General features: G+C 50.4%; 1 protein-coding gene across 3 annotated transcripts in view; it reads left to right on the plus strand.

Moving 5' to 3' along the window:
* Nucleotides 1-657: 657 nt before the first annotated feature.
* The window catches only part of NTN4 (netrin 4), a 47,888-nt gene continuing 21,284 nt past the window's right edge, over nt 658-27,261 (plus strand). The window contains exons 1-3 of one of the 3 annotated variants that reach the window (XM_075057806.1): nt 658-867; nt 4,058-4,587; nt 21,765-22,052. In XM_075057806.1, the coding sequence (XP_074913907.1) occupies nt 813-867; nt 4,058-4,587; nt 21,765-22,052 (873 nt within the window). In that variant the 5' untranslated portion in view covers nt 658-812. The remainder of the gene's footprint in view (nt 868-4,057; nt 4,588-21,764; nt 22,053-27,261) is intronic. The other 2 variants (XM_075057805.1, XM_075057807.1) reach the window with 2 other exon arrangements.

The following is a 27,261-nucleotide window of genomic DNA, read 5'->3' on the forward strand; positions in this document are numbered from 1 at the left end:
CGTCTGTTCTGTTCCAGCCGAAACAATTCTGCGATTCCCATCCACGTCTGTTCTGTTCCAACCGAAATGATTCCACGATTCCCATCCACGTCTGTTCTGTTCCAACCGCAACGATTCCGCGATTCCCATCCACGTCTGTTCTGTTCCAACTGCAACGATTCTGCGATTCCCATCCACGTCTGTTCTGTTCCAACCGCAACGATTCCACGATTCCCATCCACGTCTGTTCTGTTCCAGCTGAAACATTTCCGCGATTCCCATCCACGTCCGTTCTGTTCCAACCGAAACGATTCCGCGATTCCCATCCACGTCTGTTCTGTTCCAACCGCAACGATTCCGCGATTCCCATCCACGTCTGTTCTGTTCCAGCTGTGATGATTCCACGACTCTCTCTGCCACTCTAAGAAGAGCGAACGGGTTTTATCGGACCGCCGGGCAGCCAAACGAGCGTCTCGCGAAAGACGCGCCTCGAAGGACCGCGCTCTCCCAACCCTTCTCCTTAACTTCCCGATGTCCCACCCGCGATGAGCTGGCAACTCTCCTTTCTTCTTCTCCCCCCCGCCCCGCGGCTTCCCACGCCGCAGCTCGCTTCCAGCCCCCCCCCCCAGGCGATCCTCCCGCCCCGGGCTCGCCGCTGGGAAGCGCTTTGCTCTCCCTTCTCCTCCCCGCCGACCGGGCGGAGCGGCGGGACGGAGCGGGGCGGCGTGGGGCGAACGAACACCGCCCCGCCGCCCCGCCGCGCCCCACGCTGCCGCCCCCCCCCCCCCCGGTTTCCACGGCGGGGGCCGGTCGGCGCCGCGGGGCGCTCGGTCATGGGGATGCGGTTGGTGTCGGTGCTGGTGCTGCTGGTGGGAGCTACTGGTGCAGGTGGGTGGCTGAGCGGCACCCACGCGGGGGAATTTATTTTTTTTTTTGCGGGGGGGGGGTGTTGCTCCGCGGTACGGCTTGCCCCTGAGCCGCAGACAAAGAGGGAAGCGGGGGGGGGGGGGAAGGGGGAGCCGCTCTTTTGGGTTTTTTTTTTTGTGGTTTGTTTTTTTTTTTTCCTGCTGGAGGATTCGGTGGGGAAGGGGAGAGCTCGGTGCCCGGTCGCGGAGGAAAAGGGCTGAGGGTTTGTTTTTGGGGGGAGGGCAGGGTTTGGGAAGCCCCCCCCCAGCTTTCCCCGCAGGACAAACCGCTTGGCGTTCCGAGCCGCCCGCAGCGGAGACAATTGGGTGTAAACAGTAAGCCGAGTGCCGGGTTTCTTCTTTAAAAAGACGAAAAAAAAAAAAAAACCCAAACCAACCCCAAACCCCAACCCACCCAGATGGGGGGACAAACATTTAATCGGGCACCAGATGTAAACGAAACATCACGAGGCAAGGGTCACTAAAATGCTGCAGCGGGAAGCGTATGATTTTCCGTGGATGTTTTACAGGTGAGTCATGGTATTCGCTGCATGCTCTTACTCATTGCTGAGGATCCCAGTCCGGTGGCATGTACGGTATAGAGCATGGGAGCATTTACTCGGGCAGATTCGTGAAGTGCAAGTAAGGAAAAGCGCCTTTTGCGGGGCTGCGGCACAGCAGTGGCGAGCTTGGGGCTGCCGGCACGGAAACCTTTACGCTCTCATTTGTCCTTTTCCTGAATTCCTGTGGCAGCCAGCGGTACGCTAGAAAGCTGTCACTTTTCATAACGTTGCGGTGCTCTGCATCCGTCATGCAACTCTTTCCAACCCAAAGGAAAACAAACACCCTTTCAAAGGGGGTTTCCTCTCCCCCCCCGCCTTCCCACTGGGACGGGAAGTGGGGTCTACGTGCCAGCAGTGTTTCTCGAATCCCGCTGAAGCCAAGGTCCCTGGCCCCAAATCTGGCCCCAGGTGAGGAAGGGACGGACCCTCCATACCTGGCCCGAAGACAGCTCCACTCAGTGACAGGGACTGGAGCACACCAGGAGCTGGGAGCAGTCGAAAACTCTCAGCTCCAGGGGTTTCACGTGGGAATTTGGGAACCAAGCCCTCCTGGCCGGGCTCAGGCAGAACCTTGCCCCTGCCGAGCCCTGCCACCACCACCACCGCGGTCGTCACCAGTCACCGAGAAGCCTCCCACCGACCGGGTCCTCCTCCGCTGCCTCCCCGGGGACAGGAATCGGCGATGCACAAAAAACAAAAGGACTTGATGAACACAAACAATCATCTCGACCTGTCCCAGGGTGCTGGCTGAGCCCTGCTCCTCTTACCTCTTCCCAAATCTGCTTTGCAATCCCGCAGCTGAGGGAACCGCGGTAAACGTTCATCTGTTTGTTTAGCGGCGAGCTGCGTTGTGTTACACGTAGCCAAAGAATCCAGGAAAGCAGCCAAAGACATAAATTAGGCCAACTTGTGGCAAGCCTAACTGATAATACGATAATAGCACTTACTTACCTGCCCCTCAGGAGAGCTGCGTAGGTTAGTTAATGTTTATACAGGGCTTTGAAAAGGATGTTCAGGAGATGTAAGTGATATTACATTAATCTTACAGTTATATTTGTTTACTTTTCTAGAGTAAACGTATTCTGCACAGTTAATAATAGATCATCTCAGACACAGTTTTACCAGGTCCCTGTAGGAAGCTAACTTGGCTGAGCCTTTCTTGTTCACTAAAAATTTCGCAAGAGCGCTTAGCCGGTGAAATCCAGAGGCTGGATTCAGAAGTGCTTTATAATGGGTGCATAACAAGCGGCGGTCCACATCTGTTCTGAATCACCGGTATAGAAAACCTGTATAGACCTTTGGTGGTAGAAATGTTTTCTTTCCAGGGTGTTTCTTGAGGAGCAGAAGGAGTGGGGAGTGCTGTCAAGCTCTGAAGGCTTAGCCTCTGCTAGTGCATAATATGGCTTAATTGCAACTATGACACTGCAGACAAAAGCTGAATAAACCCCAAATAAAGGATTTATTGGATCCTAAACTGAAACGACCTTTGGACATAACAAAAATGTCAAGAAGAAGCCATAGTAATTGGTGCACAAAGCTGACTATGTATGACTGGCCTGGTGATAAAGAAGACATTATGCACCTCAGATGGTTTGGCCTGCCCACATCCAAGTCATCAGAGCTTACTTTTTTTTTTTTTTTTTAATTATGTTAAACAGTTATGGTTCATCAAATACAGCCTTGACCCACTGTTACATTTATTAATAAAGAGGTGGAGAGAGACCCTAATCAAACATTCCTGCAGCAGGAGGATTACATTGCAGATGGTTTCACACCAAACCCCATGGTGATTTTATTTTTCTTTGACACTTTAACTGTGGATTACTAAATCAACAAGGCTTCCAGAGAAACTTGGAACACAAACCACAAAGCCTCAGCTGTGAAGCGGCTTGCCAGCATCATTTCAACCAAGGATTTTTTTTTTTTTTTTCCCCCTTTCCACTCACCAGTGACAGCCTTCCCAAACTTCAGCCGTGCTTCGATTCAGCCCTGACCTCAGCAGCAGTTTCCGACTGTGGGGAGACTTGGGATAGGGATGGAGGGGTGGGAAAGGGGTTAAAGATTTGAGGTCGTTGGTGGCAGGAGATATTCCTACCAGCTCTGGAACCCCTGACACCCGGTCTGCTGTATGGCTCCTTGGCTGCCCCGGTGTCACCAGCAGCCCGTCTTTCTTAGGCTTTTCTCCCCTTCCCCAGGACCACCTGGATCCCCTCGGAGGCCTCAGGGCAGGGGCAGCATGGCCACGGTCACTGCCCCCGAAACTTCAGCCCTGCTCCGGGTTCCGTTTGGGGTGGGAGGGTGAGGTGGCGGCATCTCTCCTCCCGTGCTGCCTTCTCTGCTCTGCAACTCTTGGTCGGGATTTTCCCAAAGCGCGGGGAAGCCCTGGGGCTTTTTTGGGTTTGTTTTGCTCTTACAGACATGCTGAGCTCCACGGAGCGGAGAGCTGAGCAGCAGTGCCGCGCTCTCCCTCGGCCCCCCCGGGCTCGGCGGGTTCCGTCGGCACGCGGTCTCGGCAGGGGCAGCATCCCTGAAAAGCGTGTCGACGGGGTGGAGTGCGCCCGCCTCGGGAGCCGCCTTCAGCCCCCCCCACCCCTGCTTTCTACCTTGCAGGTCTGGGCAGCGCGGTGGGAACGGGCAGCCCCTGCGAAAAAGCCTGCAACCCTCGGATGGGCAACCTGGCCCACGGGCGGGCGCTGCGGACGGAGACGGCTTGCGGGCGCCATGCCGCCGAACTCTTCTGCGCCTACACCGAGGACGCCCAACGCCGCTGCAAGCTCCCCACCTGCGGCCGGTGCGGCGGGGCCCACGCGGGGCTGGCTCACCCCCCGGCAGCCATGGCCGATTCCCCTTTCCGCCTGCCCCGTACCTGGTGGCAGTCGGCCCGGGATGCTTCTCGCGAAACCATCCGGCTGGACCTGGAAGCCGCCTTCTACTTCACTCACTTGATTTTGGTCTTCAAGTCGCCCAGGCCGGCCGCCATGGTGCTGGAGCGCTCCCAGGACTTCGGCGAGACGTGGATGCCTTACAAATACTTTGCTGCTAACTGCTCGGCCACCTTCGGGCTGGAGGATGACGTGAGTCAGAGAGGAGCCATTTGCACTTCCAGATATTCCAGTCCCTTCCCCTGCACCGGAGGAGAGGTAGGTCTGCCGGGGTCGGGATGAGAAAGCCCTCGCTCCAGCCCCTCTTTCCTTCTGCAATCTCCGCTCCGGCCTTTACGCTTCTTACTTTACTTTGTCATCCTTTGTCATCAAATTTGTTTCACAGGGTTAATTAACACAGTTCATTCCCAGGTGATGTAGGCACCGCTCTGCCCCTCACTTTGCTGAGCTCGTAATCCCCCTCTTTTCCAAAAAACCCTCTCCCCTCACCCGGTGAAACCCCACACACACCTGCAAACAAGGCAGATGCTGCTCATTCCTCAGGAATGTCACTCTTTGACGGTCTTCTCCGGTCCTTGAGGTCGTGTGATTTAGGGTTGATGCAAATTGGTTCAACTTTGACCAAAATGCAACCGTGTTAAAATTAGCGGTCACCAGATTCACTTGAAATAGCGACCGCCTTCCCTGAGAAGTAAGCATGTAACCGTTCAAAAGAGCCGCTGACCACACTGAGTACTGTCCCCATAAGCCACATTAGCCAGGTAATTAAGAAACTTACACCTCCTCTTTTTTTACTCTGTGCACACTCATTCTGATGTGAAATGAGCGTGAAAAAAATGAAGAAAAACATCGTGTTTGCTAAGAGGAAAAATACAAGTGGGAAAGATTGTTTTCAACATCAGAAAGCAGATAATAAAGCATGCGTTTGGGGGTGCTACCAATAATACTCTTCCCTTTGGTGCCTTAAGGCTGTCCAGCGGCCCTGGAGACCCTGCCCTGGGAGCATCAGATGCAGGGCTGCCCTCCAGGGTCCCCGCTCCTGGCAAGGTGTCCCCAGTGACCACCTCTGGACTTTAAAGGCTGCTCCCTCTAGTGGCATCATTTAATGAGCTTGTCCGAAAGTTTAATCAAAATTCCCCTCCGACCTAACGTAGAGAAAGGAGCAAATCTGATTAGTGAATTGGGGGGGGGGGGGGGGCAGTTATATCATTGTAGTTTCTGCTGAGAATGGGTTTTGAGGTGACAGCCCAGTCCTTGGAGACCAGCAGTCATGGCTGAGAAAAATCCCCTGTTTGGGGGGATCGTTTGGGCTCTCCTCTAGCCATGCTCCAGCTAGGAACCCACTCTCTGCAGAAATACCAAGAGCTGTTTTTTTCACCAAAGTGCATGTCTTAGCTGCATCTCGGGAGGCAGCCCATGTCCTGCTCTAGGAGAAACTGCTCCGTGCTCTCGTCAGCTCAGAAACAAGGATCTCCAGACCTGCCAGACAGACCAAGGATGGTTATTGCATTAGCCCAGCAAAGGGTTTAAATCAGATGGCTGGCAAAAGAAGGTGCTATCTTCCTCTCATCTCCTGCCTCCCTTTGCTTGTGCTGCCAAAAAGCTGCCTGAACTTCCTTTCACAGTGAAATATATAAAAGGGCTTGCAAGAAAGATGGAGAAAGACTTTTCACCAGGGCCTATTCTGACAGGACAAGGGGTAACAGCTTTAAACTGAAATTGAGTTAGATTGGGTATAAGGAAGACATTCTTCACTATGAGGGTGGTGAGGCACTGGAACAGGTTGCCTAGGGAAATTGTGGATGCCCTCTGTTTGGAAGTGTTCAAGGCCAGGTTGGATGGGGCTTTGAGCGACCTGGTCTAGTGGGAGATGTCCCTGCCCATGGCAAGGGGGTTGGAACTAGATGGTCTTTGAAGGAGTCTTCCAACCCAAACCATTCCGTGGTTCTGAATTGGGGCTAAATGCAAAGTGAGACCTACAAAAGAAAGGACGGACGTACTCCACCGGGAATTTCCCAGGCCCTCAGCACTTTGGCCAGCCCCTGTGTCCCACCACCTGAAGCGTAAGGCTATGCCAGCCTGTGGTACAGGGCAAGGACCGAAATCTATAGCTCTCGGGCCAGCCAGCAGGATGCGTCTGCGGTACCCGGACTTGCACTCTCCTTTTCCAGGGATCGTTCACAGGGATGAGAAACCCAGGGCATCATTCGGGGCAGTATTTGCCTCGTTTCTGCTGGGTCCCGCGTAGCGAGCGCGAGTTTTCGCTGCGGTCATCCCAGTGATGTACCTGCGCACCAGGACGGGGGCTGTGCCTGGCGAGGACCTGTGCGGATCCCGACCGCGGGCTGGCTCCTTTATAGGTTGGTGAAATGCATAGGGACAGTAGGATCGAGGTCTCGTGTGTAGAAACCAATGCCCATCTCAAGAAGAAAAGGAATTTGGTGGTGTTTGATGCATCTGCGGTAGCATGCTGCAAAACCAGGCTGTTTACCGAGCTTGCTCCTGCGGGATCTCTTCTTCTGGCATCGCGTTAGCCTCTGTTATTGCAGAGAAGCTATAAAAGTCAAGAGCATCTAATTATTCCAGGTTTTAAACAAATGGTGAGTCCAAGGGGCTGGAGCTTATAAGATGTTATTTATATGGCACACTTCAGTTCCCTGCACTTAACCGCTTTTTTACCTGTAAAGCAATAACAGCAGCTCTCTGGTGACCAGATGGCAAGCCTGCATGCTTAGCAAATATCACATTTAATTTATTACAGTGCGCTACATTCCAGCAATTACTTGTAACTGCCAATAGCAACATGTATCTCACCTAAAGAAACATCAGAGTTTTGTGCTCTGTTTGGAGTTATGTCCTGCTTTACTCCCACTTCTGGTGGCACCTAATTTCAGACATATGGAAACAGTAATTTCCCTTGAAACAGTGCTTTCAAATCCGCAGACATCTGAAATGTCCGAGTCTGAAGGGTATTATTTAATTGCAGCTCAGCTGCTGCAGCTTTCTTTAAAGCACAAACATAAATTCCACGAGCGCTACTGGATTTCTTTTTTAAGAGAAAACTTTTTTAAGAGTTTTTTTTAACTGCGATGTAACAACTGTAACCTGCGATCCGAGCCGTGTATCGCTCCCTCTGTATACCACTTTCTCCCACTTCAAACATTTCCACGCCACATGCGCGTTTCCAGGCGCAGAGTCAGGGCTTGCGGGATCGGTCACTGCCGCCCGTCCCCTCGGATGAACAATTTTCCTCTGGGGAGGCTTCAGGAGATGCCGGCTCACCCGAAACGGCACCGGAGCTTGGCACGGACCTGTGGCTGGTTGGGCTGGTGGTTTCTGGCTTTAGCCCTCTGCAAAGAGCCGGCGGTGCTGATCCGCCTGCGTTTCGGCCGATCGTTCCGGTGCCTGCGAGCCCCGTTTCAAGGCAGCAGCATGCAGAAGCTCGTAGTACTCAGGGGATTAGGGCCTCTTTTTAATAAATCACCTGTGTTCATTTGAAGCAAAGGTGTATCTGCGTCAGTTTTTATTGAAAAGAAAGATCAGGCTTTTTGCATTTCTTCTGCCCTCATCCCCGTGAGTCATTCCTTAGATGCCTAGCTCAACTCTTACGACAAAAATCCTCCCTCAGCACGACTTGGCATGGTGTTGATCTTGAGGAGATTTACGATAGCGCAGAAAGCGAGCTGCCAAGCCTCTGGGTTCATTTCAAAGATCCAGAGCTCCGAGCTGGTAGAGAAATGAGAGATGCTGAAATGGCTCTTGGAGACGCCTTTCATCTTTCTTCTGTAGTAGAGCAGCTCTGGGCTTCTCTTTGCTGTGGTGGGACCGCAGTGGTGGAGAGCATTGGGAGAGCGATCTCTACTTGGAGGGTGTCACCGTGCTGCGGTCACCCAAGCTGGGTGCCACCACAGTGGTGGCAGCCAGAAGAGGTAATGTCATACGCCACATGTGGCACTTGGCAGGTCTACTGATGGGTAGAGTCACCTCGGCAGAGATTTGGCAGGTCTCCGCTCTTCTTTGCTACCTGTCCTTGATGCTGCAAAACCACCGGGCATGGTTATCCTCTGCTTTGGATGCATCTGAGTCCTCCACCCTGAAGCAGGCATGAGCTGGAGGATCGACAGCCCAACGGTGGGATTAGGAAGGAAAGGACAGATCTGGACAGAAGTGGAGAGGAAAGAGGTCGAAGGCTGCATGGCACAGTACCGATCTCAGGAACGCTGCACTGATGCCCCAGGTTTGGTCTTAAAGGCTTTCTCGGTGGAAGTAATCATGAGTTCGCAGGTCAGCACATGCTCAGAGACTTTGCCGAGCCGAGCCCCACGCCAGAGCAGCCTGGCTGTAGTCTGGCCTCACGCAAAGAAAACCCACCCTTTCAGCAGGCAGGAAAGCAATGACTTCTCTGCAAGGATCCAGGAGCCAAACAAAACAACTGAGCTCCTCCTCGGTAGGGAACAGAAGAAAAGATGCAGACGGTGGGTGCCAACCTCCTGCCCCGGCATCCCCAGGCACTCGCTCCATCCTATTCAGAAATCCACCCGCAGGCTGGCACTGCTCTCGGGAGCTCTCACCGTTCAAGACCCAGGGCCAGGCTGTCCCCCATCATCCAGTATGGGCAAAGGAGAAGCGGGAAGGAGGAGGAAACCCCAGTACAACCAACCCAGGTTTCCAGCAAGCTTCAAGCAGCTGCCGCTTGGAGGGGTTGGATTTGCAACACCGTGAAGGGGACAAGAAACTCCTTCCCTGTCAGGGAATAGTTTCAGATCAGCGGCACACAGGGGGGTCACTAAAGACTTTCCCCATGCTTCATTTAGTGAATTAATTGTTTCACAGCAGCAGTTTGTTTAGCAGAGGCAGAAACCTCTAAATGGTGGCCTTATATCATCAGTGTTTTAAGAGAAAGGCTAAGGCCAAGTTTTAGCCTGGATCATCCAAATGTGCTACAAATCCAGAGTATTTCCACTGTTTTCCAGGGTGTAACCCTTCAGCCACATTATTGCAAGGGAAATCAGAACTGGATTCACCAGCCAAACATAATCTGATCTCGGTAAACAAGATGCAGAAGTAAACTCTTTCAGCTTCATGCTCAGACAGGAATGCCAATTTTATTAGTATGCATAAAAGGCTACCTTCCCTCCCATAGTTCAAATCATATTAATATTTCTTCTTTCACACTCTAATCTTAAAATTGTCCTCATCTAGAGATCACTCTTAAGGGCTCATCGACAAGGGGCCCTTAGCAGATGTTAATACTTTAACTGTGAGCGAGAGTGACTGTCCACTCTGCAATGCAATTATCTCATTCACTTTACATTCCCATCTGTGGTCAATTCAGATTAGCTCGCCTGAGTGTCCCCATTTAGACAAGCTCCAGGATAAAAGGACTTACTGAAGCAGAGTCTCCTTGACAAGATTTTAGTAAATTAGTAACTTATTTGAGTGTTCATCTATTCAGAATACTGCTAATAAATCACTTGGAGACCTCGGCTATTGTTGCTGTTTGCTATTAATAGGAGAGGCATATTTGCAGCTTGACTATATTCCAGCAACAAATTCTAACGTGCTTTTAACTTTCGAAACATCACATACCACTGTTTTACTGTGGGGTGTGTGTGGCTTACGGAGCATTTCATTGATCTCATGGGCCTTCTGTAGCAGAAAAACCTTCAAATGTTTTGCCTTGCACTGTTACTGCATGCAGCCTGCCTCTGGTCCTTAAGGATTTGGACACCAGTCCTACTGGTTCTACCTGAAATTAGCTGTGTAGAGGAGAAGGAAATTGTGTCCTGCTACTCACAAGTTTGGCCCTGATAGACAGCGAGGAATTGTAACACTCGCTGACGCAAACAGGAGTTAAAGATGCTCCGTGATTTTTATTTTGGAGCCCTAATTTTGGGTTGTGGAAATACTCTGTTGCAGCCTAGAAGCTTTTGCCCTTTTTTTTTTGCCTTTTAGGCCTGAGTAAGGTTGGGTTTTAAGCTTCTCATTGCTATCCTTAACTGAAGCTACATCTTCATTGCTTTGAGATCCTCCAAGGAACTCGTGGGTCACAGGAGTTCAGTCACTTGCAAGACTTGGCACTCCACGAAGAACCTGGGCAAATATTCGAGAATAACCTCAAAACAGCCTGGGATGTCAGCCCATTACAGGGCTGCAAATGGCTTTTTTAATCGTCCTGTGCCACTGATGTCTGCACAGAGAGAAAGCAAAGGTCAAACCGACGAGAAGGAGAGAGGGATCCTGGCTGGTGTTCAGCAGCGCTCAGGACACGTGGGGACGTGGCCAGGGAAGTATGTTTTAGAGTCCCATCTCTACGCTTTGTAGAAGTGCATTTTGTACGAAAAAAAACCTCTTTAGCGGCATCTTCCTGATCATTCTGTCTTTGGCAAAATGCAAATTGTCGGGCTCTGTACAGAAATGCCACGTGTAAAGGAGAGTCTGTGCAGGGGCCAGGGATGATGGGGGTGATGGCCAGACCCAGCCCAGCTCTTTGCACTATATCAGTGAATTTAGCAAGACATGGGGACCGTTATTTCATAAGCACGAGAATAATGATTTCTAGGGGAATAGTTAATGAGACGAAGTAAACGAAGACAGGCCAGAGTCAATGAAATGATGTAGAAATCCCAGGCTGTGGCAGCTGGCTGTTCAGCACGGGGTGGCCGAGGAGGGCTGGTGAGAGCCGAGCAGGATGCCTGCCCTTCTCGAGGCAGCGACAACAGCAGCGGCACACCAGCGAGATGCCGACTCCTCACCGGCTACCTTGCTGATGGCTGTGGCGAGGTGCATCTCTTGGCTTGGCCCCCGAGCTTTCCCTCCCGGCAGGGAAGCCCGTCTTCCCAAGCCCTGTGCGGGGCTTCCACTGGCTTTAACATAGTGGGGTCGGGGGGAGCTTCTCCCTCTAAATAATGGGGCAGCAGAAAGAGGATTCAGGGAAAAAGGGGAAACCTGAGCTTAGTTTTTACCTGTGCCTGGGAGGACAGGAGAGGAAGGCAGTTCTGGGTACATGTCGAGACGAACCTTCGGTCTCCAGGGAATTTTACCATGAAAGACACTTCCCTCTAGAGTTTGGTCACCATTGGGGCTGAGCGACACAACCGCTGTTTTCCGAGCACCGGCACCTGCTTTTGAATTTTTCCATCCGTGGAGCACCAGGGATGATACCGCCAGATCTCTGGGCCAGGTTGTGCCAAATCCCTCCCGCTCTCCTGCGGGCAGTCGCGGAGGAGCGACGTGTCCCTTTGCCGGACCTCCCGGGTGCTCAGCATCTCTGGAGGAGCAGGGCGTGCGAGGAGCAAGACGCTTCTCCAACCTGCCCGGTGATCCTCCACGTGGTTCCCCCTGTCGCAGTTAGCCCACAGGAAGGTCTCATTGTCTCCTTCTCTTCCTGGCTTTCCCAGTGCTTTTGGCACTTGGAGGTTGGCCCTGGGCTTGGCCAGCTCTTGAAATGCAGCCGCGTCTGGGATGGAGCATAGCCAGTGTTTAACAGCACGTATCGGCAGTCCCCCGTTTAGAACAGCAAGTTTCTAATGACTGCGGATCAGGGCTTCTGGATCGGCCTCCAATTACGGCTAAAACAAATTATTCCTCGGCGGGAGCTTGACCAGTCTGTGAAAGGGGGTATATTGTAGGCTGCCAACAGCAGGAGGGAATGGGTCCCAGGGCTCCAGGAGACCCTTTCCAAACCTCTTATGTAGGAAGTGAAGAGCACTGTACCCATATGAAACAAGGAATTTGGGTAGGCAGAATTTAATTCTCTAACTTGGCATCTAGCCTTGTTAGTGGGACTATTGCTTCCCTTGAGAAAAGTGCCACGGGATTTTAGCGGTGCAGCCAGAGCCTCTCTTCAGGCACTGCACCCCACTGCTTCATTTCACAGTTCATTTTTGGCATGAAGGGAGGACTGGCTCACTTATTCAGCTTCCACTCTGCTGGCTGAAAAGTAGGGCTGCCATGTTTCTCTTTGGGATTCCTGGATACAACCGGTTACACGGGATGTGCGTAACCTAAAGCAGTGAATTGACACATCTCAGAAGTTTTGGATCAAAAGCTCATGGGGACTTAATCTGAGATTAATCGCCAGGCACAATGGGTGTCGGCATGAGGTATCCACTATACCAACGTTCAAAATCCTACACAAACGGTGAAGTCCTCAAACTCTCCCTGGGCAACATTTCCAGGAAGAAAAGAAGTTAATGTCCAAAAACAAACTTGCTGGACACATATGCCATGACTCTCTATCACCAGTCTCTCTGCGGCATCCCTCATCGCTGTGGTTAAAAACTATAACCATGGGTTAAAAGGAGGGTGCTGTTTCTCATGACCTTTTTGACAGTGCATAATTGCATATAATTCAGACAGGTGTTCTTTTTCCTAAAATTAAGTGTAGCTCATGGTAACTGGGTGGTTTAAGCAGCCAGTTCTATAGACACAAAGCCTTTTCATTATAGACGAGGCCACTTGAGAAATATTCATGAAATCGGGTTACTCTTAGGCTGAAAGAAATCCTCTTGATCCTTAGTACTGTTGCAGTTACTGAAACGCTAACCTGCTGCCTTGCAGGCTTTTGCAGTGGTACGTCGTGCTCAGAAGCTTTTAAAGGGGTTATTCTGCAGCTCTGGGGAGTGAGCCAGCTCTTTTTACAGCCCTGCCTACGAACAAGCGAGTCCAGTTCTCTGTCTGGCTCTTTGGAGGTAGCTCCGGGTTTTCTTGGTCTTCCATATGCACGACAGGTACTGCCGGCAGGCCAAGGCTGAGAACATAAATCTTTGTGGGGATAGGGAAAGGAGGGGAATTGCTGGAGGGAAAAGCATTTAAATACCATCTTTCTTGCTGATGGGTCAAAGGACTTCTTCATATCATCAGCTGAAATGCGCTGGTTCATTTTCCTATGTGGGATAGGGCAGCCTTGGAAGCGGTGATTCTGAAGATGAGAAAAAAGCAATAATTATTTTCATTGATATTGCATAGCTGGTGATATCATGCCTCTGGAGGGGTTTGTGAGCCAAAAAAATGAGCATTTTTAGCTGTTTGATGAGTGAAAGTAGTGACTAGGCAAAATAAAGCTATTGTGGAATAAACTATCAATTCTTGGAGAAGCGCTGTTAACTGGCGGTGAAGAAATGCAAATGTTTTGAGCTGTTGTGAGCTGGAGAGAGATTTTTCTGGTAAGCATATTACTTCTGCGATCATTGTCTGCATGAAGGCAGGCATGACCTAGCAGGTTTTCATTTTCATCTAATGAAATTGTGTGGCAGGATGTTGAAGGGAAGCTGAGAAGATGGCTCTCGTCTGATTGATTATTGCCAGAGATGTCAAGGATCCCAGAGAAATCCCAAGGCTCCTGCCTAGCTCTCCTTGTGCCTTTTCCAACCCCCCACTGTCCTGCTGCTGCGTGTGGGTAGGAGCTCTTCCCATACAGCTTCTCCCTTTTGAGAACGGCAGAAGAATGCCTTGAGTTTCCCAAAAGATAAAAGTTGCCCTGGTATAAATTAATTTGCCAAGGCCCCCGCAAGGGCTGGTTATTTGAAATACCTGGGTTTTCCTCCTGAAGTCTTTGCAAGATTGCGTAGCTTTTGGATGGTGAGACAAGGGGTTATTTGTCTTGTTTTATGTGCTGCAAAAGATTGCAGAAGGGCTGTAGGCATGGGCCAAATGTCGTCCTTTGTCAAAATCTATGAAGCAGCCTTAGCAGCTGCAGGAGTGCCATTTCTCCAGCGTCTCAAGGAACTCAGGGGCTGCTGTTGGTGGTACACAGTGGGTTTCTGTCACCGTTGCTTGGGGATGCGGACAGAATGCTTCACACTGTGGCCTGAAAGACAGGCTCCACTGCTCACTGTGATCTTGGTGTCTCTGATGGTCACCTCTCTGCAGTGGCAAGGCAGGTTTCCCAATTTCTGTTGCTGTTTCATCTCACCCAGGTGATGCTGAAGTGTGCACCGTGAATGTGCACATGCAGGGAGGGGTCAGAGCTCTCTGTGAGAAAAAGAGAGGCTCTTCTTCCCTGCAGTCCACTTGGCCGGACAGGCAGAAAACCAAAGAAGCCTATTAGAGGAGCTGGTGGGTGATACCTGCCTGGTTTAGGCCGATGGACTTCCCACGCCATGTGAACTATTTACAGCATCTGCCAAAAAGTCTTTTTTTAGCCTAGGATCATTGCAATGAACATAGCACAGAGATGCGCATGGGTTCCTCTCTTAAAAGCTCTTTTGCTTGGTGGTGTAATACATCAAATAAGTCTGTTTTGTCAATAGAAGGTACCAGCACTGGGGCTCTGGCAGCCTTCTTCACAGGGCGAGGAGTCCACCGGGTTTGAATTTGTGAAGGAACAAGATTGTTTTCATACAACTTCTAGGAGCTTAACACCTTTAAGATATATCTCCCAAATGTGGTTGAAGTTAGCCAGTGGTTTCAAAAGTTTTTGGGGTGGACTGGTAGACAGACGCATAGATACACATGCAGTGCAGTGGCACAAGGGCTGTTTCAGTAGGGAACTCACCTAAAATAATATGGGAAGGCTTCACAAGTGAAACACTCCTCTGCAGACACAGTTCGCCTCTCCTTGAGGAGAAGCAGGAGAGAGCCTAGCAGAAGACCACACTGATGCAGAAAATGCCTGGAAACTAAAATACTGACCGGGAAGGTAAATGCTAGCATGGGATTGAGCTCTCAATACTGAAACTGGGAGACAAGAAAAACCCGTCTGCAGAGTGTGTGTCTCACCTCAGTCTTTCTTGCACATGTTGTTGGGTGATAAGCTTAATTACTCTTTCCTGGGAAGGCACCTGGGGGTGAGCACAGAGCAGTCTCAGCCCCAAGGTTCCTCTGCGCCCCATAAGGGTGACCGAGGTGGGGTGGGCGAAGGAGGTGGGAGGACACCTCTTTGAACTGGGAGCACCTGGCTGGTTCTGGATTTCTGCGGCTAAACTAACATCCAACTCCATCTGCAAGTGAAAAACAGAAAAGTCTAATCAGGCTTTGGTGGTGATGATGAGTTTATTGCTCCTAATGCAGTTTCTTGGGTGGAAGTTGAAAGCAGGCACTGTGGCAGGTTGACATTATAGACAGGCCCAGCGGGCACACACATGTTGCATCATTATTATTATTTTTTCAATTACTCATTTCTACAAATCAGCCTTATTGCCTGCTGTGAGCTTTCCGTAATGTTTACCGAGAGAAACTATTACTTTTGACTTTTACATCTATTAAGAAGGAAACCTTAATTGGCCCAGTAAAGTTTCCCAGCTAAGCTTCTCCAAACAAGACCAGCCAAGGCTGAAAGCAGTTGCCATTTTTGGGTAGTCCTTGTGGGAGAGGACCTGGCCCGTTGGACGGGCTGGGTTGTCTGTGGAGGGGGGGACGGGGGGACAGGGTCCAGAACGCGGTGACTGGGGGTGACTGGGCTGTACTGGGCAGCACGGAGCGTCTCAGCTCGCGCTGCGGCTGCGAGCAATAGCTGGCTCCTGCGGGCAGAAGCAGATGTGAGGCGATGTTGGGCACACAGCTGGAAATCCGGGAGCTGGGAGGTGGGAGACGAGGGCTCCCCTTCGCCTTAGCCCCAGCGCCAGGCAGGCAGTGCCTAAGCTCGGCTGCTTGCCAGGCTCCGGGGAAATTTTTCAGGAGGTAAAGGGATGAGATCCTGGACTCGCTGGCAGAGCTCCACCGCCGCCTTTACTGCCTACATTTTCCGAGCGTTGTCCAGGCACTAAATAAACCAGAGAGCTTCCAGTGACGTGGAGATTCAACAGGGCCCCATAATGCAGGCCAATTAGCCACATTTATTTAGTGCTTGCATACCAAGAGACACTGCAGACTCCTAATGCAAACCTTAACTTTTCTGTTAAACACTTACCTAGACATCACACGCCCTTTCGTAAGGTGGTGCACGTCCCCCATTGCTTTTGCTGCCTTTCTATTTGGAGAAGACAGCAAACCTTACATTCTTTCTATTCTTATTATTTTTTTCTTGTGTTCCTGTAAAATACATTGAAAGGAATAAAACCACCAGCAAAAATCAAATGAAGCAGTACTGAATTTATCAAATGCCCACGAGCCAAACAGGTGAATCACTAATACGGATAGGTTATTATTATAGAGTGCTTATAGATGCATTTTCAGCGATCCAGGTCAGATGATATAGGGCAGAGTTGATCCATCTCTTTTGGAAAGAAACCACAGACCACTTCACGCAGCATTACCACCTTGGTTTTCATTTACAACCAAATAAAACTCTGGTGAGGTTTTTAATATTTGTTTATTGCTTTTATTTCTGCCATATTCCCGTTTGTTGGCTTGTTCCCATGTGTGCACGCTTCTTGAGTCACCCATCCATTTATTCCATCTGTTTGTAATTTACTCGTGGTGTCATTTTGTGAACCATCTCCTGATGCCTTCCAGGCCTGGGGGGAGAAACACTGGCCACGGCCAGGCTCCCGGTTGTAGCGTGGGACCTCCAGCCAGGAGCAGGGACCCGGGGAAGGGGGACACACGTGGGTGCTGGGGGTCCCTGTCCACGGCCTCCGCGGCTGTGCCTATTTCTGAAGGTCTGTGGGGAAGAAGCTTTTTGGGGATCACGCATGTCTCTTCAATATCCTGGGCATTTGTGTCCTAAAGGGACCCATTTTATCACTGTGGACACTTGTATTTTGACAAAGGTCCGGGCCCTTGCAGCTGCAGTGGTCCAAGATGCGTCCGTGACTCATTGAGAAGGCTTTGCTGGTGGCAAATCTTTCATTGGTTTTGTTGACTTCCTCGGGCAACTTTGACTTCAGAGCCTATTTTGTTGCTCTCAGCATCATTCATTAGCATTTTCCTTCCCACTGTGGAGATATATATAAAGATGTCCTTTCATTGCCTCTTGTGTGTAAACATACTCGGGTACTTCTTGCAAAGGGACTTTTATGTATTTATAAATCGAGGTCATTGTGGTGCAGGCGGTTACTTGAGTGCACCATGTTCATGTCTGCTGCTTTATTTATATCCAGGGCTACATTATTGCATCTGTGGAATGGCAAGTAGCTGAAGCCTCTTGTGCCACTAAGACAAAAAACCATGTGAAGTAATCTACAGAGCAAGAATTGCTCATGACAGGCCATAAGGAAATTCAAACGCTGTGGAAATTTGTTAGAGGGTGTCTATGTAATGATGTGCCCAAACTGCAGACAACCGGAGCGGTCTGGCTGAAGAGCAGAATATTTTTACTCCATGGCATGCACAAGGTGATGGAAGCTGAGATAAAGGTTCAGTTCCTGGGACTGTGTTTAAGAAGAATCCCAAATATCATAAGATTTATAGTGAGCTAGCAACACTGGGAATGAAGATATCTTTCCGGTAGGATATATTATGGCATGTCTAGCAAAGAAGTGCTGTGGGTTTTCAATTTATTACTTCCTACTTGTTCTACAAAATAGAAAATTTGGATTAGTGCATGCACTAAAGAGCCGCTGATGTAAAGATCCAAGCCTCCCACCCTTTGCTCTCATATGTGGTGTTCACCACTGGGAGAAGTCGTGTTGTCCACCCAACGTTGTAATGCCGGGGTTTGACATATTGTCGGTAAGACACCTGCTTGCAAACAGACTTGAGTGGGAAAGCCGGAGGTCTGGTCACCATGGCGTGCTTTCTGGTGAGGCTTGCTGCAGGCGAATGGCCAGATTTCGGGGCCGTTGCTCCTTTACCAAAGGGGTGGATGCGTTCCCCTTCGTGTGGTGGAGTTTTCTACTGGCAGAGGCCTTGCTCTGTGAAAACAAACAGGAATGGCATCATCTATCAAAAAGGATGTTCTCCCATACCTCATCTAGCTATTTATCTCCCTTGTGTAATCGCAACACGGCTCTCTTCGGCAGGACCCTCGGGCACAATTTCTTCCAGCGTATTTGGGATAGGAAGAGTAATGGACTTGATGGCTCTGCAGGCAGCGACTTCTCTGGCGGGTGGGAGGGATCTGCCACCCCCCTGTCATGTCTGGCAGAGGGGCTGCCCCAACAGCTAAAAAAGCTGACATGACATGCCCGTGTCCGCCGAGACCACGGCCATGGTGGTGGAGATGCTGGGGAGAGTTTCCATCCCTGCGATTTGAGCCGGGCGTGCGTATTTTTTATGCTGCTTTAGCAGGATAAACCCGACGGGCTTCGGGGAGCTGTTGGGAAGAGAAAATGATGGCTGTGGGTTGGGCACGTCACCGTGAGCGTCCCAGGGTGGCTGGGGAGCGCTGGACCAACAGAGTCCATCAGAGGAGCCGGCGGTCCCCGGGCGGGCAGCGGGACTGAAATCCTGCCCGGTGGCACCAGGGAGATGATGGGCTTGCAAAACCCCATCGTCAGATACACATGCGTGTTGGCAGGACGTTCTTCTCAAATCCTGCCTACGTGCTTCCCCTGCACCATCAAAACTAAACAATATTTTGGCTGAGGAGGCCTCTGACTGCAGTGGCCGGGGGCTACCAGCCGAACTGTAGGTGTGAAAACGTGGTCAGGTTTGCTGTGCAAAGCATGGTTCGTTCATAGATGGGATGCTGCAGACCAGGGCAGGTCCTATCAGTGGGTCAGTTGCACCGAAAAGTCCAAGGAAAGGTAAAAACAGGAAAGCTGGCACCCACGCGCGTGTGCGTACGTGGGGCTGGGGTGCTAGGCAGACCCATACGAGCTGTATGAGGGCAGCGATGTGCTGACTCCTGATGAGACGGGCTGGGATAAATCAGCGAGGTTAACGACTGAACAGGGAAATCCTGCTGGGAAACACATCCTTGACCTTATTACGCAGCCGCTGGGGGCTCCAGCTCAATCTGCTGGGGCAGAGCGGAGAATTGCTATTTGTATGGCATCCTACATGTTATAATGACGGGTTTATGTTTTATTAAAGCAGAGTTACTAGCGTCTGGGACAGAGGGACGAGGGTGTTTACTGTCTTGGTGGTGCTGAGACCAGGCTCAGCGCAGATCTGGAGCCGGGGCCGGGGTGCTGGGCACGGCCGGAGCGATACGGGACAGGCGGGGGCTGAGAGCCCGCAGCCCCTGGGAATTACAGAGAGGGCTCATGTTTAGCATCACTGTTTTCAAGTAGCCATAAAAAGAAATGTTTGTAACATTTCAGGGCCTGAGCGGGAATACTGGCTCCATTGAAATCAGCAGCATAACTCCCCCTGAATTCCACACAGGCAAGGTTTAGTTCTCTTGGCATGAAGGCTCTCAGGGTTTTTGATTTCCTTGCTGTGACTGTCTTTACTAGAGCAGCAAGCATCAGTCATGTGCATTAAATGGGGATAGATAAACAAGAAAAACTAAAAATTATGAGAAGAAAGTCTGCAGCTGCATCTAGCATAGATTGTTCTCATTTATGTATTTCCTTTGCTGCTCTCATCCAAATCAGGATGAACAAAGAATTCTCTGAGATGTGATTTATGTAATCGCAAGGAACTCAAAATGCTGGTTTTTATTGAAAATTCTCAGCCTGGCATTTTCCATCATCTCCACTAAAAGGAAATCAATGTCTCCAGTTTGGATGTTTCCCAGGGAATTTTGTTTCCATATCTGAAAGCATCTCGTGTTCACAAAGCCACTAATGAGTAAATGTGATCAGAATGGCATTGATTTAAATTTGGGTAAATAGCAAGCCTTGGGGAGAGGTGCAGGGCCTGATAGTTGAGTTCGCTTGGCTTTCTGTTCATATCTGCTTGATATTTTTATTTTAGGAAAGCAGAAAAAGACTCTGTATGTTCCAGAAAGAGAGGGGAAAAAAACCCCAAACCTTTTGAAATGCGTTTCTATTTATTAATATCCCTCATTAGACTCAACACTTCCACACAAGGGGTGTACCGCTCACCAGCCTTGCCCTCTGACCACCTTTCCCGGTTAACCTTCTCCCTTATCAATGTCCTTCTGGCAGAAGATGCTGGAATATCTTTGGGAGGGAGCATCTGCAGGATGACGGCACGGGGCTGCTGGTCGCGACCGTGCTTGGCAGGAACACGGGCCACGTCAAAGCACACTGCTGCCATTCAGCTCCAAAACGAGCTCTAAATCTCCTTCTAGGCTGGGACAAAGCTTTCTCCGGCTGGATGCTGGCAGCTCTGGAGAAAAGCCAGGTCCTGGCCAGGAGCGGAGGCGGCAGCCGGCAGGCAAAGCCGGCAGGCAGGGAGCTGGCAGCAGCAGGGTCGTTATTTCCAGGATGCGTGAATCCTGGCGAAATCAAAGGGAAGCCTTCATCAGCTGAAGCGTGTCAGCCGCATCCTTCAGGAGGAGCGGATTTAGGGAGAAGGAGGCTGTGATCACCGTAAGCGGCGCTGGCAGGCTCGCACACTGTCGCCAGGCACCCCGCAGCGCGTCCTGGCAAGAAACGATGGTCGCTCTTTGCAAGAAACGATGGTCGCTCTTCGCAAGAAACGATGGTCACCCTTCGCTGCCGCACACCTCCTTGCTGTCTGTCGGAGTCTGGCCAGCGTTTCGGGTGGCATGGGTGGTCATCAGTGGGGCAGCAGGGTGGTTTGAGGAGGTTTTAAGCCGCTGCCGGGAGCAGCGCATCGAGCCATTAGGCTGCGTCGTGCCCTCAAACACTTGGCGAGTGACTGATTAAATGTGGCTTAGAAATACCATAGTTCATCAAGCCTTCAGTGGCTATGCAGTGAAGAGCTATTTAACTATTTAGAAAGCGTCACTGTAAGTTGAATGTACCGGTAACTAATACGTGTGTCATAAATGTGTCATTTTATGCTGATGGTAGTTACATGAAGTATATGCTGTTTCTGATGTCTCACTGTAGGCGGCTAGACCAACAACTTTAAAATAAACCTCTTCAAGAAAATTGGTTATTTGTATCGAGTGCTCTCAATTTTCAGCTTGAGCCAATATTTACCTATTCAATCAGACTGGAGTTAAAATAAAGACTGACTGATAAGTATTTGTTTAAAATCCAGAAGCCCCCCACGTTTCTTTCTTTCTTATCTCAGTTTTCTCGACTATCAGCTTGCTGTCACTAATTGCCACACCTCATCACTTTTCCACTAGAAAGCAGCCTGGGACTGATAAGAACCAAATATTTGGAAATCTGAGCTTTATTTGTTAAAAAATACACCTATTCTGGGGGAGGGGTGAAGAGTCCCCCACCTGAGCATCCCCTGCAGGACTGCCGGTCCCTGTGCCGGGCCACGTACCAGCGGCACCGACCTCTGCTTTAAGTTAATAGTGAAATGTCACTTGACACCTGTAGGGTCCGGACTTCACGTGGAAAGGGATGGAAGGGATCACGGTGGGGGGGTCACTTTGTGCGCACCGGGGTGGAGGTGGATTTACTGCTCCTGCCGCTTACGGAGGGGGAAGAGCATCACGAGAACCTGGTGTGGGCTCCCAGGGGATGCTCCCATCGCCATCCCACCCCCCCAACCCACCACGGGGCTGGCTGACATCCTTCTTTCTGCTTCCCTCGCTACGTTTCTCTGCCCAGGTGATATACCGAGCCCTGTCACCGCCTTACGCCGCAGAAGACCCGTACAGCGCGGAAGCCCAGGCGCGGCTGAAGATCACCAACCTGCGGGTACGGCTGCTGGAGCGGCAGGGTTGCCCCTGCCTCCCGGCCGTCCCGACCCCCCGGTCCCCGCAGCCCCCGCCGCCCCTGCACTACGCTATCTACGACTTCATCGTGAAGGGCAGCTGCTTCTGCAACGGCCACGCTGACCACTGCGTCCCCGTCGCCGGATTCAAGCCCATCAAGGCGGCCGGTGTTTTCCATGTGGTATGTACACGTGCCCAACAACGCCTGCGCTGCAGGGAAGCGGAGTTTTTAAAAACAGTAGGGATGGTATCGAGTATGGTATATGTCCAAGTATGCGGTATTTGTCGTGTGATGCCCTGAATTCCAAGCACAGCGAGCAAAAGAGCTCTTTACAAAGGAGGTGGTCTCCATGTTGGGCTGAAGTGCTGGGCTTCCCTCGTGCCTTGGTGTGCCTTGGTCCGCCAGGACTCTCATCCTTCAAGGGTGATCAACAGTCATTTATTTATTTATTTCAGGTGGATCCTTAAAAAAAAAATAAAATTGCTGACTCCCTTCTTCCCCCAAATGCTAACTTGCAATAACACAATATCTAAAAGATAATAAATGCAGGGCAGCTTGATGACAAAGAAGGAGGAGAGCTTCTCCGGAGGTACTAGGCATCTTGTGATTGCCATTGCTTCTGGATATTGGGTTGGGTGCTGAACCGAGGGCCCAGAGAGCTGGGTCTTGGCTCTCACCCCCAGGCTTTCTATTGCACTTTGCAATACCTTTCTTCTCCAGATGAAAGCCCTGTGCTCCAGTTTTGAGCGGCCGATACATTGGATGCCTGTGGCATGACATGCCTGCACCTTGCTGCGTTGGGGACACTCGCCGTCCCTAACACATCTTGTCCTTTCTACCCATCTTGGCTGGCTCTGAAAATCCTGGCTTTGCTGGCAGAGGAGCAGTAGGGAAAGCCAGGGCAGTCAAACATATTGCGCTGAATAGTGTTAGAAAGGGAAAGATCATAAAAAACCCATAAGGCAGTTACTCGAGGTAAGGAGGTCTGGCATCTGTCCAGCTCTTTGGGGAACTCTCATTTCACTTAAATTATGGTCTCAGACATGAAGCAGACAGCACGTTTCCCTTCTAATACAGCTATAGTCTTGCAACATCTTGAAAATATATCAATTCGAAAGCATGCAGCGCTATGATTGATAAGGCTGTTTCAAGTAGCACTGCTCTGCTTTCCACAGATGTTCCCTGAGCAAGTCTTTGAAAGGAGCTGTTTGCTCAGGATTATTTTGGTGGGATACAATTGCACGGGAGCGTGCCCTGGGAATTGTAACAGAGCCTGCAGCCAAATACGCCTCCAGTAGGGCTATAGCCTATGGAAACCATAGTACACAGGTAACAGGCGGTGCTGCGGGAAGGAACCAAGTGCCAAAATCGCACTGAAAACCAAAGCAAGAAATAGCAACAAGCCCCCACGCCAACCCTGAGGGGATGGGAAATTCAACTCCGGTTCTAAAAGCGTATGTGGCAGGAGTCCCAAAGGTGACTTTTCTGCAGTCAGGCTGACTCATTTTACCGTGCCTTACAGCTTTTTCTGCATGTCCCGTAAGGGACGTGCCGGTGTAGGGGTGACATAGCCCCATGGTTTGCAGGGAGGGTCAGGGAATGGTAAGATGTTTCCTCTCCCAATACCACTTTTTCCATCACAGGACCAGGGCAGCCTGGGCTGAGCACAGTCCATGGCAGGCTCCTGCCTGGCACGAGGCTGCTGCGATTTGGGGACTGCGGTGGCACCCCACTTGTGCATACCAGGCTGGGGTTTGCCAGTGCATTGCTTCAAGGTGGGAAAAGAGGATTATTTGCAAGATGATAGCAAGACGTGTGCGTGTGAATGAACAGAAAAGGGATGCGGGGTCTGTGGCTGCTTAGTTGGGAGAAGGCAGAGAAACTTCTGAAAAGGGAGTGGGATTTCAGAGAGGGAGGATTTTTGTACATTTAATCTGAAAAAGTCACAGGAAAGCTAATTCTGAAGAATTATCGTCAGTCATTCAAGTGTGAGATGGGGACTTCAGTCTTGTCTTTATGTAACTGTACCTACATGGGGTTTTAGGAGAAAAACCAAGGACAGCAAAAGCTGGGAAACACATTACCATTTCACAATATGATTATAAAGTCTGGCTCTGTTTTTATGCTTGTTTAGACCTGACCACTCCTGAAGAATATCCCCTAAGTTAGAGAGTTAACATCAAAATTTAAACAAGTTTAAGATCCTTAAAAACAAAACAAAACAAACAAAACTTTTCCAAAAAAAGTATGTGCAAGTTTTTTTAACCCCCTACTTGGTCTTAGCCCATAGGCAAAATCCTAACTGCAGGCTTAGTTTCAGTCCCTGCTTGGCCAGCGGAAGACCCAGACGTGATATATTTGTTTTTCTCTTGGGCTGCTCTGGGCAGTAAGCCAGGGTGTCCTGGCAGCACTGGCCATAGCTACCAGGTCTCAGGCAGATCTCTCAAAGCATCCAGAAGCTTTTCAGCCACCTCACCCAGAGATCTGACAAAGCCTCGTAGGGATGTGGGGATGCTGGTGGCTGCTGCTCGGGCAGGTTTGGTGCAGGGACCTGACCCGAGGGGGCCAGGATGCTCCGCTCAGCTTGGGACATCGTCCCAGCTCGCTGCCGCGGGATTCCTCCCATCGGATGCATTTTTCTTCTCGAGGGCTGGGCCATCATGTGCTGAGAAGCTGACAGTTTTGAAGGTTAAGTATTCTGAGTGGCTGAAGGGTGGCGAAGTCCAGCTTGGCCATGAGATAATACTGACCTGGGACATCCTTGGGGCGTGGGGGTGGGATGCCAACAGGGTGGCTCCGTGGACAAACTGGAGCTCCTTCTACCCCAGCAGAAGCAGCTCGAGCTCCGTTCACTGGGGTGGGATAACCTCCTTCGTGATCCCTCTGAGGTGAGTCAAAGCAAAGGTGGACTTCACAGAGTCGAAACATTCACTGTGAGAAAAAAACACTTCACATTAGCCCCAACAGCAAAAAGCAATAGCCAGGGCCTGATAAGAGAGGAGGTTCGTTTCTGTGTGCTCACCACCATCCAGCTGCAAAACTCTCCGTGATGCTCCGCTCTGTGGCGGTCGCTGTGTGGGTACCACAGAGCAAAGCTTGCCGGCAATTCCTAACGGAGAAAGGAATTGATGTAGGAATGCTCTGGGTTCCTTTGAGCATCAGAAATGCCGTGTCAGCCTTTAGGTGAATTCTGAATATACAGGTAGGCTCCTGATCTAGGGGAGGGTATCTCTCCATGAGCCGCAGGGGAAGACTACAGAGAAGACCTGGCTGCCTTCCAGTGACGGCAAGGGCTGCTCCTCATGGGTAGTGTGATCCTGACTGTCCCTTGTTATACACTTGTGTGCAACAGACAGCTGTCAGGGTGATACGGGTACACTTCCTTCTCTTCCCCGCTCCTCCCACATTTATTCAAAGGGTCCCTACCCAAAGCTCATCAACAACAGCCCGGGAAAAAATGTGCGTGGACAAACGCACCTCACACCACACCATGCAAAGCAGTTGGGTCGGTTTGTGAGCTGCATTACACAGCAAATCGCCCATGCGAGTAGAGAAATGGATTCACATACACAGGAGATCCCTCCTCATCTTCAGTGGCCGTGAGAAGACTGGTTTTTCCACTGATCTGTGGCTTAGGAGCTTCTCACCCCTTGCCAGTACCTCTGCACATGGAGCTATTGCCGAGCATGCTCGGCCACTTACCAGCTAAAGCATCCCCATGGCCTGCTTGCAACTATGGCAAGGTCGTGGAAGAGGAGATCAGCCTGGAGATAAGTAGGATCTTGCAATTTAGGACTCCGAAGTGGGGAAAGCAAACCCAGAGGTATCTCACCTGGCCTGTGCAGTTCTGTCTCAAGGTGAGGGCAGGAGTTCATCCATCTCGGAGACCCCTTGTTCCTCCCTGACTGCAGAACCCTGCAACAGCAAGTGGTCTTCGTGGTTGGCCTGAGTTACCAGTCTCTTACAGGGCTGTGTCCTTGCTGGGGCTTAATGCTCTTACCCCTATCAGATGAGATCCCACTATCAACTGATGACTTCATTATCTCATTGATAATCCAATATTATCAACTATCTAATGGTGCCAGCTCTGCCCTTCCCTTCCCCTCCTGCACTCCCGCTAGTGCAGCCCTGTCTGCACGTCTTTCACCTGCATTGAGAGTGAGAACGAATGAAGCGATCTGGTTTTGTTCATCCTCTTGGTCTCTTTTTCCCCTAATGACAATTTTAATAACACGGTACAGCAGCTATCTTTGCTCTGAAGAAGGGAAGTGGGAAACTAGAACTGAGGGACGAAGAATCTTCAGTGGACTTAACATATGTGCCCAAAGCGGTTTGGTGGGGTGCTGCTACCGTACCAAAATGGTACTGCTGCAGTTACGCCTATACACTTCTTCAGTAGTCCAAGGTTCTGCGTCAGTGTAAGCCAAGGACTTTTCCAGGAACTGTGCTTTATTTTCCAGGCCGAACAGACAAACCAGCTCCAGAACCTGATCAGTGAATGCAGCTGAACTTGATTTCTGGCAGCTGCCTGACAATGACGCACCAAACCCCAGCTATACCTCCCCTAATTTTAGGCATGCATTTGATGTACCCAAGCTAGCCAGCTGATCTCCCCAGGTTCCTTCCAGAGTTACGAAGGGATGGGAGGATACAGTATGGTTGGGATCCCGGGTAAACTGAGCTACCGTGCTAAAGCACTTTGGTATAGTCAGGCAGGGTGAATATTCCTCCCCCTTCCCATGTGGCCAACCCAGCGGCTGTTATAAATTGCTATCGTGCTACTGACATCAAAAGATGCTGAAGGTCTTCTCTAGCAGCACTGACAGAAGCCTATTGTACACGGAATTAAAAAAACCCCACCAGACAGCCCCCACACCCTGGACAACAAGCTTTGTATTCTTTCACAAGAACAAGATAGGATATGAGAATTTTCTCATGCATAAATTTGGTTGTCTGGTGCTTTGGGAAAGAATACCTCCCTGCATGCTGACAGCAGCCAGTAGGCATTGTTTCTAAAATTGGCACAGGGGCTCGAACGCAACACAGTTTAAAAGCTATCGTTAAAGACCCAGCGTGAGTGTCGTGATTTTCCTTTAGGCTGATATCAAGCCCGTTTTCCAAGAAAGTAAAAAAAAAAAAAAGAAAAAATAGAGAAAATACAATTTTAGCAGTTCCAAGAAAGAAACTCTATTAAAAGCAGTTGCTCCTCCCAGCTATTTAGCCTATTTACGCTATCAGGTCTTTGGGACACTGATTTTCTTTTAGTGTGTGTTTGTGTTGGACTCTATATAGTGGGTGAGCTCTTGCAATATAAATCAATTCATAACAGGTGACTGAAAGCAATTTTCTCTCGACGCAGCATTTCTTTCTCACTGCAGAACATGATAAA

The sequence above is a fragment of the Buteo buteo genome, chromosome 26 (assembly GCF_964188355.1).
Source record: "Buteo buteo chromosome 26, bButBut1.hap1.1, whole genome shotgun sequence".
Classification (NCBI taxonomy): Eukaryota; Metazoa; Chordata; class Aves; order Accipitriformes; family Accipitridae; genus Buteo; species Buteo buteo.